This window comes from Poromitra crassiceps (genome assembly GCF_964638095.1).
Source record: "Poromitra crassiceps genome assembly, chromosome: 3".
Lineage (NCBI taxonomy): Eukaryota > Metazoa > Chordata > Actinopteri > Beryciformes > Melamphaidae > Poromitra > Poromitra crassiceps.
The window spans coordinates 49,812,815-49,825,707 of record NC_139625.1 but is presented as its reverse complement, the minus strand read 5'-3'; the positions used below and the strand labels follow the sequence as shown (position 1 = coordinate 49,825,707).

General features: G+C 44.2%; 1 protein-coding gene across 2 annotated transcripts in view; it reads left to right on the top strand.

The window, feature by feature from the left end:
* dph6 (diphthamine biosynthesis 6) overlaps positions 1-12,893 on the top strand; it is a 119,670-nt gene that overhangs the window by 63,283 nt on the left and 43,494 nt on the right. Inside the window, exons 11-13 of one of the 2 annotated variants that reach the window (XM_083633698.1) lie at positions 5,926-6,055; positions 7,520-7,694; positions 8,218-8,439. In XM_083633698.1, coding sequence (XP_083489824.1) covers positions 5,926-6,055; positions 7,520-7,694; positions 8,218-8,331 — 419 coding nt within the window. In that variant the 3' untranslated portion in view covers positions 8,332-8,439. Of the gene's footprint in view, positions 1-5,925; positions 6,056-7,519; positions 7,695-8,217; positions 8,440-12,893 lie in introns of those variants that run through there. The other variant, XM_083633697.1, reaches the window with a different exon arrangement.

Below are 12,893 nucleotides of genomic sequence, written 5' to 3'. Positions count from 1 at the left end.
ACAAACACACATACTGTATTGAACCGTGCTGTCCTGGAGGGGACAAACACACATACTGTATTGAACTGTGCTGTCCTGGAGGGGACAAACACATACTGTATTGAACCATGCTGTCCTGGAGGGGACAAACACACATACTGTATTGGACCGTGCTGTCCTGGAGGGGACAAACACACATACTGTATTGGACCGTGATGTACTGGATGGGACAAACACATACTCTATTGAACTGTGCTGTCCTGGAGGGGACAAACACACATACTGTATTGAACTGTGCTGTCCTGGAGGGGACAAACACATACTGTATTGAACCATGCTGTCCTGGAGGGGACAAACACACATACTGTATTGGACCGTGCTGTCCTGGAGGGGACAAACACACATACTGTATTGGACCATGCTGTCCTGGAGGGGACAAACACACATACTGTATTGGACCGTGCTGTCCTGGAGGGGACAAACACACATACTGTATTGGACCGTGCTGTACTGGAGGGGACAAACACACATACTGTATTGGACCGTGCTGTACTGGATGGGACAAACACACATACTGTATTGGACCGTGCTGTACTGGAGGGGACAAACACACATATTGTATTGGACCATGATGTATTGGATGGGACAAACACATACTGTATTGGACCGTGCTGTCCTTGAGGGGTCAAACACACATACTGTATTGTACTGTGCTGTCCTGGAGGGGACAAACACATACTGTATTGAACCATGCTGTCCTGGAGGGGACAAACACATACTGTATTGGACCGTGATGTACTGGATGGGACAAACACACATACTGTATTGGACCATGCTGTCCTGGAGGGGACAAACACACATACTGTATTGGACCGTGCTGTCCTGGAGGGGACAAACACACATACTGTATTGGACCGTGCTGTACTGGAGGGTACAAACACACATACTGTATTGGACCGTGCTGTCCTGGAGGGGACAAACACATACTGTATTGGACCGTGCTGTACTGGAGGGTACAAACACACATACTGTATTGGACCATGCTGTCCTGGAGGGGACAAACACACATATTGTATTGGACCATGATGTATTGGAGGGGACAACACACATACTGTATTGGACCGTGCTGTCCTGGAGGGGACAAACACACATACTGTATTGAACCGTGCTGTCCTGGAGGGGACAAACACATACTGTATTGAACCGTGCTGTATTGGAGGGGACAACACACATACTGTATTGGACCGTGCTGTACTGGAGGGTACAAACACACATATTGTATTGGACCATGATGTATTGGATGGGACAAACACATACTGTATTGAACCGTGCTGTATTGGAGGGGACAACAAACATACTGTATTGGACCGTGCTGTCCTGGAGGGGACAAACACACATACTGTATTGAACCGTGCTGTCCTGGAGGGGACAAACACATACTGTATTGAACCGTGCTGTATTGGAGGGTACAAACACACATACTGTATTGGACCGTGCTGTCCTGGAGGGGACAAACACACGTACTGTATTGTACCGTGCTGTACTGGAGGGGACAAACACACATATTGTATTGGACCATGATGTATTGGATGGGACAAACACATACTGTATTGAACCATGCTGTCCTGGAGGGGTCAAACACACATACTGTATTGGACCGTGCTGTCCTTGAGGGGTCAAACACACATACTGTATTGGACCGTGCTGTCCTTGAGGGGTCAAACACACATACTGTATTGGACCGTGCTGTCCTTGAGGGGTCAAACACACATACTGTATTGGACCGTGCTGTACTGGAGGGGACAAACACACATACTGTATTGGACCGTGCTGTACTGGAGGGTACAAACACACATACTGTATTGGACCATGCTGTCCTGGAGGGGACAAACACACATATTGTATTGGACCATGATGTATTGGATGGGACAAACACATACTGTATTGAACCGTGCTGTATTGGAGGGGACAACACACATACTGTATTGGACCGTGCTGTCCTGGAGGGGACAAACACACATACTGTATTGAACCGTGCTGTCCTGGAGGGGACAAACACATACTGTATTGAACCGTGCTGTATTGGAGGGGACAACACACATACTGTATTGGACCGTGCTGTACTGGAGGGTACAAACACACATATTGTATTGGACCATGATGTATTGGATGGGACAAACACATACTGTATTGAACCGTGCTGTATTGGAGGGGACAACACACATACTGTATTGGACCGTGCTGTCCTGGAGGGGACAAACACACATACTGTATTGAACGTGCTGTCCTGGAGGGGACAAACACATACTGTATTGAACCGTGCTGTACTGGAGGGTACAAACACACATACTGTATTGGACCGTGCTGTCCTGGAGGGGACAAACACACATACTGTATTGTACCGTGCTGTACTGGACGGGACAAACACACATACTGTATTGAACCATGCTGTACTGGACGGGACAAACACACATACTGTATTGGACCGTGCTGTCCTGGAGGGGACAAACACACATACTGTATTGGACCATGCTGTCCTGGAGGGGACAAACACACATACTGTATTGGACCGTGCTGTCCTGGAGGGGACAAACACACATACTGTATTGAACCGTGCTGTCCTGGAGGGGACAAACACATACTGTATTGAACCGTGCTGTATTGGAGGGGACAACACACATACTGTATTGGACCGTGCTGTACTGGAGGGTACAAACACACATACTGTATTGGACCGTGCTGTCCTGGAGGGGACAAACACACATACTGTATTGAACCGTGCTGTACTGGACGGGACAAACACACATACTGTATTGAACCGTGCTGTACTGGACGGGACAAACACACATACTGTATTGGACCGTGCTGTCCTGGAGGGGACAAACACACATACTGTATTGGACCGTGCTGTCCTGGAGGGGACAAACACACATACTGTATTGGACCATGCTGTCCTGGAGGGGACAAACACACATACTGTATTGAACCGTGCTGTATTGGAGGGGACAACACACATACTGTATTGGACCGTGCTGTCCTGGAGGGGACAAACACACATACTGTATTGTACCGTGCTGTACTGGACGGGACAAACACACATACTGTATTGAACCGTGCTGTACTGGACGGGACAAACACACATACTGTATTGAACCGTGCTGTACTGGACGGGACAAACACACATACTGTATTGGACCATGCTGTCCTGGAGGGGACAAACACACATACTGTATTGGACCGTGCTGTCCTGGAGGGGACAAACACACATACTGTATTGGACCATGCTGTCCTGGAGGGGACAAACACACATACTGTATTGGACCGTGCTGTCCTGGAGGGGACAAACACACATACTGTATTGGACCGTGCTGTCCTGGAGGGGACAAACACACATACTGTATTGGACCATGCTGTCCTGGAGGGGACAAACACACATACTGTATTGTACCGTGCTGTACTGGACGGGACAAACACACATACTGTATTGTACCGTGCTGTACTGGACGGGACAAACACACATACTGTATTGAACCGTGCTGTACTGGACGGGACAAACACACATACTGTATTGAACCATGCTGTACTGGACGGGACAAACACACATACTGTATTGAACCATGCTGTACTGGACGGGACAAACACACATACTGTATTGAACCATGCTGTACTGGACGGGACAAACACACATACTGTATTGAACCATGCTGTACTGGACGGGACAAACACACATACTGTATTGAACCATGCTGTACTGGACGGGACAAACACACATACTGTATTGAACCATGCTGTACTGGACGGGACAAACACACATACTGTATTGAACCGTGCTGTACTGGACGGGACAAACACACATACTGTATTGAACCATGCTGTACTGGATGGGACAAACACCATTACCACTTAAAAGCTGTCTCAACTTGCCGCCTCACCTATCTTGGCTTGACCATACCCAGAGATCCTAAGCTAATATTTAAGTTGAATTTTAGGGATTTTGTTTCAAAGCTTAAACAATGTATAGAAAGCTGGAAAATCCTTCCTTTGTCTATGATTGGTCGTATAAACTCAATTAAGATGGTTTCACTTCCCAGGTTCCTCTATTTGTGTCAAAACCTCCCTATTTTTCTTACATCAGCTTTCTTCAAAGAGCTGGACTCCATAATTCTGTCCTATATTTGGAATTATAAAAACCATAGAATTGCTCAAATTCACCTGCAAAAACCTAAGTCTGCGGGGGGGCTGGCCTTACCAGTGTTTAGGCATTATTACTGGGCTGCCAACGTTAGGGCTATGATGTTTTGGCGACAAGGGATTCCTGGCAATTTAACTCACGGGTCCCCCCTGTGGCTAAAAATGGAGGTCGGCTCTATCGCCAGGTCCTCCTTGCCAGCCATGTTGTTTTCTAAGCTAGAGGAGCCTGGGATTTTGAAAGGTTTGAGTTTTGTCCTAAAGAACTCAGTCAGAATTCTGAACCAGGTCAGGAAAGTTTTGAATATACCAGATGTTTCTGTTCATACACCAATTTGTTTTAATTATTCTTTTCTGCCCTCATGGTCAGATAGAATTTGCCACGCCTGGAGTGAGAAGGGGTCCTTTGACCTTCTGAAGAGGGAATTTGAGTTGCCCCACACACATCTTTATAGATATATACAAGCTAGACATTATGTCCGATCCAAGATCCATGATTTACAAGTTCTCCCAAATGAACATGTTTTTTTTTTAGGTTTTGTTAAGCCCTCCCAACTCCAGGCATCTTATTTCTAGGTTTGTGTGTTTGTTCGACGATTGCATTAAGGCCTCTACTGAGAGGGTCAGAGAGGTGTGGCAGAAGGAACTTGGTGTTAATCTACCTGAAATGGGACAGGAGTCTGTCTGTGGTCCAGCTCTGCTCGGTTAATGCTGATCCAATTTAAGGTTGTTCATCGTCTTCACTATTCCAAGCAGAGTTTACACAAGATATATCCTTCTGTCTCGGCACTATGTGATAGGTGCCGGGTGTTGGAGGGCACACTGTCCCATGCTTTTTGGTTTTACCCTTCACTGTCCGGATTCTGGGCCAAAATATTTGACTGGTGCTCTAAGGCCTACAAGGTAGCCCTTCAACCGGAGGCGGAACTCGCCATCTTTGGCTGCTCAGAGTCCTCTTTGCTCCTCCCGGTGGCGTGCGGCAGTCTTTGACGCAGGTAATGACTGTGGCCAAGAAGGTAATTCTTAAGGAGTGGAAGTCCTTCTCTCCACCTTCTTTTCAGCTGTGGCTGACGGACATGGTCTCGGTTGTGCGGATGGAGAGACTCAGGTTCCAAAGGAATAATTCATTGGGGAAGTTTTTGGTTATCTGGGACCCGTTCCTGGCCTATTTTGACGAGGTTAAAAATGACAAGTGACTCACCCGGCCGATTAGATATGGACCACTTATAATGGATCCTATTTTGTGTATATTGATGTATACTTTGTAAAGCACATGGACATTTTATGTGACTGGTAGCACCACTTTGGAAAGTTGGAAATGTATATTTGTTTTTGTTTTGTTTTATGTCTTTTTCTTTTCCCTTTTCCTGTCTGAGAGTTTTTGTTTCTGAAAAACCATAAAATAAAATATTGAAAAAAAAAAAAAGAAGCTGTCTCAACGCTAAACATATTTCAAGATGGATTTGTTGCGGCAGATAACAGATGTCAGAAAAGCGGTGTTCACGCGTAGACTGCAATGTGACAGTCTGTGGCTTTTTAAATGGATTGGTCACATCAGTGGGTATAGCATGGCACTAACATTTCCAGTTTGATTGCCACTGGCACCATACATAAGACAAAGGCATACACTCTTGGATCTGTAAGATAATTTGCATAAAAGTATCCACCAAATCTGCATATACGTATTAGGTAAGGTAAGGTTGTGGTGGGTGATAGGTTGTGCTATAATGTGATTTCTAATGTGTTGGCCCTCTCCAGGTGAGTTGGACAACAGAGGCTGGAAGATGATGCACATTGTCCTGGTTCACCTCTATGTAAACAGCATGGAAGACTTTGGTCCTCTCAACACAGTCTATAAGAAACACTTTGGGGTCAACCCTCCGGCCAGGTCAGGGAACGTACACACACACGCACGCACACGCACACACACTCACACACACACACACACACACACACACACACACACACACACACACACACACACACACACCTTCCTCTCTGTCTGTCTCTGTCTCTCCCCTTTCTCTTTCCCTCTCTCTCTCTTTCTCTCTAAAGCTGCGTTCACACCGACCTATCAAAGTTTTTCGCTGGCATCAAGTTTACATACAAAGTCAATGCAAACGAGCGATTGAGCGTATATTCGCCCTGGAGAAAATTCGCTGGGCGTCCGAGCGACAGAGACAGAGCGATAGGGAGAAAATACGCTTGTCGCCCCAGATGAAATATCCCAACTCGAGTGAAAATACGCTGGCATCAGTCGCTCGCTGTTCAACACTGATTGGCTGCCGTGTGAGAGCGAGTCAAGGATCACACTGGCTTGGAACAAACCGCTGGTTTATTGTGTGGCAACAAACCGCATTGACAGGCTGACAGCTGACATGAAGTGAAGTCTGTACTACCGGTATGGAGCTCGCGTTAGGAGCACGCTGATAGGCTTAGCTTGTAAACATCTACGGTGGCTCGTAGTGGACAAACATCATGACATTGCGTAACGTTATAGCCCCCACATGTCCGTCAATTCGTGTGCCTGTTGATGAGCAATTTAAACAGAGCGACAAGATTCAAGATTCAAGATTTTTATTGTCACTCCATGGTACAAGTATCACATGTGAAATTCTTGTGCTGTGGACTCCGTTTACGACATAGTACAAATAGGCAACAAGCAATAGGCAATAAGAAATAGGCATCAATAAGCAATACTAAGCAGCAATAGGCAATAAGGCAAAATAGCAATAAGACAAGTCAGTGGCTTATTCATTGCACATAGGTGCACATGTCATGTGCATACGTTAGACGTGTTCAGACATTTTAAATTCGACGTATTTGACATGCAGGTGCAAATAGCATGTACAGAGCGATTCCAAAGGGTTGAATCAAGCGACAGAGCGAAAAATAAATATCTCGGTGTGAACACAGCTTAAGGCAGTGGTTCTCAAATGTTTTCATGTCAAGGACCCCTAAATTGACACAAATTAGACCACTGACTCCCCATTTTATAAGATTTTGGCCCAGGGTCCTCCATCTGATAAGATTTTTGCTAGATGTTGTATTACAGAAAGTGTATGAAACCCATGACTAAAATAGTCATACATTCTGTCATTGTGTTACTTGTTGTTTCCTTATAGATGGAATTATAGTCAAAATAAAGTATTCCCCTTTTTGCTGGGGACCCCCTCAAGGACCCCTGGGGGTCCCTGAACCCCACTTTGAGAAGCACTGTTCTAAGGGAACACCTTCATGTAATCTAAACTCGCAACGCATTTTGCTGCAGTATACAGTACTTTCATCCTCCATGAAAATTCTTACCACAGCTTTCATCCATCTGACTACAGCTCCTTTCTTTTCCTGGCAGGGTGTGTGTCCAGGCTCCTCTGCCTGCCGGTCAGCTGCTGCAGATGGACTGTCTGCTCCATGACTGGACTGAGCCCCTGGAGGACGGCTCCTTCCCCCAGAGAGAGGCACTGCACGTCCAGGGCCTGTCCCACTGGGCCCCAGCCAACATCGGGCCCTACAGTCAAGCCCTCAGGGTAAGGCTCCAAGGCCCCCGTGGGGAGTAGAGCTGGTCTGGCCATTGTAGGTTTCAGTGGTGGGAGGGTGGCAGTGCTGGCAGGTTTAATTTAGTGATAGACATAAATGAAAGCATTTGCTCAAATAAGTCTACTCTAATGCGTTGTTTTTTTTTTTCACAATATTTTTATTCAGTTTCACATTTTTCTCCCCACATATATTACACATACATACAGACAATAGTAATCAAATCAAATTCACATATAACATAATTATATTAAGACAAAACTAAACTAAGCAAAACAATAATAAATAGCACAAAACGAAACAAAGACAAGACAAAAAATAAAAAAGACAAAAAATAAAAAATAAAAAACAAAAATAACTGCACATCAACGAGCTAAGAATGATATAAGAGGGTCCCACACCCTCTCAAAGTCTTCTGCCCTTCCTCTACTTATATAAGTCAGGCGCTCTAGCGCCACACAGGCCGCCATCTCCCTCTTCCAAACCTGTATTGAGGGTATTTCCATTTTTTTCCAGGACAATGCTATCATCCTCCTGGCCTGCAGGAGTCCAAAATCAACCAAAGTCCTCTGCTCCGAGCCACCAGCAAAATCAACTGGAAAAATACCCAAAACACACAGCCTTGCTTGACACGGGACCCCAACCCCAACAATCTCCGTTATAGTCCGAACAACACTCTCCCAGTATTTTTGTAACTTCGGACAGTCCCACACACAATGAAATAGAGTACCCTTTCCAACAAAGCATTTACTACAGGTATCAGGAATATTAGGGGACCAACGATTCAGTGTAACAGGGGTGATGTAAGTTCTCATCAGCCACTTATATTGTAGAAGCCTCATTCTTGTATTAATGGATTGTTTTTGGGCTTTTTCACATGCCTCCTCCCAATCAGCTTCATCTATGTCCCCTTGAACATCTACTCTCCATGCCTCTAACCTGTCGATAGTAGATTCCTTATCATATGACATCAGATCTGTGTAGAAGAAAGAAACATGCTTCCTTCCCTCTGGGGGCAGAAGTGTGAGATTTTCGATATGAGATAATAATGGTTCAGACATTATATCTTTATGTTTTGTTAATATGAAGTGTCTCAGTTGAAGGTATTTGTAGAAATGTTTTGGAGGAATATGATACTTCTGGCATAACTGTTCAAATGTAAGAAGTTTACCCTTCTCATAAAGGTCTCCTATATTCTGCACACCTCTGTCTGCCCAGATTCTGAAAGCACCATCTGCCCTCCCTGCTCTGAAGAGTGTGTTACCCCATATGGGGGAGAGGCAAGAAATGGGAGGAGTATCCCCAATATGTTGATGTGCTTTGAACCAGATGTCAATAGTATTCTTGAGGAAAGGGTTCTCTGTTGATTTTTTCAATTGTTTTGGGTCTGCCGAGTACAAGTACAGCTTTAATGGAAGGTTTGGTACAGATGTCTGCTCAATATCCGTCCAGGCTGGAGAAGCCTCTTTTGAAAAATAAAACATTGCAGAACGTAACTGAGCCGACCAGTAATACAACTTAAAATTCGGAAGTCGGAGTCCACCCCTTTCATAAGGCAGGTACAGTAGTCCAAGTCTTAATCTCGATTTCTTGTTATTCCAAATGAATTTACTAAGGATACTATTAAGCTCGGTAAAAAAAGATTTTGGAAGTGGGAGAGGGAGTGACTGAAATAAATATAAAAATTTGGGTAATATATTCATCTTAATCATGTTAATACGGCCAATCATTGATATGGGCATTGTCATCCATTTATCCAATGTTTCTTTCACTTTGTTCATCAGTGGGTCATAATTTGTTGGGACAATTGTTTTAATTTCAGGGGTAATTCTGACACCAAGATAGGTAAATCCTTCCTTTGCATTAATAAATTGAGTTTGTATGACTGGGTTCAATCTTTCTTCTTTATTCAAAAATAGTATCGATGATTTTGAGTTGTTAATTTCATAACCAGAGAAGCGCCCAAATAATTCAATTTGTTGCATCAAGGTTGGGACACTGGTAGATAACTTTGTCAAGAAAAGAATCACATCATCAGCATATAAAGATATTCTGTGTTCTCGTTCACCCAACCGGATGCCCGACAGGCTTGTCTGCGCTCTTATAGCCATAGCCAAGGGTTCTATTGCTAAAATGAACAGTATTGGTGAAAAAGGACATCCCTGGCGGGTAGACCGCTCCAAAACAACTGGTTCAGAAACTATATTATTTGTGAGGATGTTGGCTATTGGATTTGTATATAAGATCTGAATCCATTTAAGGAAGTTGTTTCCAAATCCGAATCTAGGTAAGACATTAAATAAATATGGCCATTCTATACGATCAAAAGCCTGGCGAGCATCCAGTGATAGTACAGCTGTATCCTTAGCATCAGCTTTTTCATGAATAATGTTAAGAACTCTTCTAATATTATGGAATCCTTGGCGTTTTTGCACAAAACCATTTTGATCATCATGAATCAGATGTGGAATATAACGATCTAACCTCCTAGCTAGGGCTTTACAGAGTATTTTTGTGTCTGATCCAAGCAGGCTTATTGGCCTAAATGATGAACACTCCGTAGGCGGTTTGCCTGGTTTCAGCAACAGTGTTATCATTGCCTGTCTTAAAGAAGGTGGAAGAGTTCCGTTTTTATAGGATTCATTGTACATATTTAAGAGTGGGACTAGTAATTTTTCTTTAAATGCCTTATAAAATTCAATTGGTAGGCCGTCAGGCCCGGGCGCCTTACCACTGTTAGTATTTTGAATAGACTGTGATATTTCTTCGATTGTTAAACCACCATCCAACTCATTTTTTGCATCTTCTGTCAACATTTGGAATTGAAACTGATCAAGAAATGCATCACGTTCTGCTGAAGTTTGGGAGCATTCTGAGCTATATAAATGTTCATAAAATTCTCTAAAACGACTATTAATTTCCAATGGGTCTACTGTTAGACTTCCAGAAGAAGTCATTATACCATTAATTGCTCTATCAGATTGCATTTTTTTAATTCTCCATGCCAGAAGTTTCCCAGCTTTCTCTCCTTGATCGTAAAAAGATTGTTTCAGCCACATTAAACTTTTTGCAGCTTTATCTGCAGATAACTTATTATATCTGGCTCTCAGAAGAAGTAGGTCCCTTTCTTTTGTTAGGTCATCTCTTCTGTTTGTATCTACCTCAAGCAATTTGATTTCTTTTTCCAAATTTTCCATCTCTTACTCTAATGCGTTGTTGAAGGAAATCCTTTGTTGGACACCCTGTTATTTAAATTTTTCTTTTTTAACGCGTTTGCCAGCACGCACAAAAAGCCCACCAGGATGAATTGTATTCATCCAATGAGCATTTCCCATCCAAATTCCAAACACCGTCTTCATATCACTGGTTTGGCTACTCCAATGCAAATGACAGCATAGCATAGCATCTCCCTCAAAATAGCCTGATCTGTTTGGATGGGACATAGCCACTGACCGAAATAATATGGACAGAGCTATCCCATTGATCTTGGTCTCCCGTTTGGAGTTGAAACGTTGGCCGCCGCCATCTTGATTTTTCATCCGCAGAGTGGGATGGAATGGGTTGAGTCCTTCCGCAGCTCACGTGAGATGGGAGTTTCCCAGAGCCGCAGCTCCATGATCGGCAAGCTGCGCGATCACTGGACAGGCGATCTGTCAATCACCCCCTTTTCTATCATCTATTTTACACCAAACGGGCGAGTTATATAAAAAATGACCCCCCTACAGTTGTTATGAAATTAGCTATATAGACCAAAACCGTGTTTTGCCCCTGCCTGGAAAGATGTTTAATCCTGTTACAAAGTCGGGCATTTTAACATGGGGGGAATGCCTACTGCCCTACTGCCTAGTGGCCATTTGAGGAACTACAGCTGTTCAATTCACTTCCGCCTCATCAGAAGGAAGCCGGGGGGTTTGGCCACTGGACATAGCCCTGAACAATGAGCATTGTTTTTTCATTTTGGTGCCATTGTTAGCAAAGCAATGAAAAGTCTCACTATAGGAAGGTAAGTGGTGGGTTGATGGAGGACTACCAAATATCTAATTAATTAATGATCTAATTAACCATGGCTCTTACTGGTGTAGCCTCATTGTTGTGTTTGACTCTTATAAAGCTGTAATACAGTTGTCGAACTCCGTCAAATAACATGCACAGTCCTTTGCCTGCGTCTCGCTCTGGTCTGTGTGTGTGTGTGTGTGTGTGTGTGTGTGTGTGTCTGTCTGTGTGCTCGTGCGTGCATGTGTCAGCGCGTAAAATATGTATCTCCATTATAGTGGGCAGTATGTATCCATGTTTGCACTTGTTTGTAAAGTTATGAACGACCTCACTTCTTTCATATTGTTTCAAACCCAGAAAGAATGTTACATTCAAAGGCAGAGCAGAGGAAGTGTGGGCCGTGGTTGCACGGTTGGCTTGGTGTTCTGTTTACCCAGTGTGTATTATATGGGATTACACTTGTCAAGGTACTGTCAACAAGGCTAGTGTCCGTCTCCTCCACACTGTCCTTGATCCCCCAGCCAAATCCCTCTATGAGTGAGAACATGTGTGGATCAGCCATTCATTTCGAGCTTGAAGACATATCTCACCAATGTGTCACCGAAGCCCAGAGGACCCTGTGCACTTTGGATTCCGGTGACGTTACCTATAGAGTCAGGTTTGCTTTTAACATGCCAGCAATGCGCAATTTCCTCAATGCAGTGTCGTTGAGACATGAAATTGAAGTGAGCTGTGGGCCTGTGCTGTTGCCTCTGGAAAACAACATCATCCCTCGTTCTCCTAATGATCTTTCCTATCCAAAGCAATTGGAGAAAACAATGAGAGGAGTTTGTTTGCTCAGAGCTGTGCGGCGCTCTCAATGACCCTGCGTCGTCTCCCAGTGTGTCTGCTCCGCCTCCACGCTACGACGACTTAATTAGATCAAAAATGTATTAACAACTCTTCAGTACAGCCTGAGATTTTTACATATTGATACAATTACCCCCCTGCTGTGAGCATGCAGATGTGGTCCCCACCCCCGTGACTCCATCTTAATGACAATCTTCCGCGGTGACTGTTGCTGTCTGACGCCACGGCGACAGGGCTCTGGCAACAACGGAGACGGAGAAGCTGCCATCTGAGACCAAATAACCTGGAGCCCTCCACCTACCCCGTGTCTGGAAAATAATTAGTAATTAGAAGTAGAATCCCTCTATACA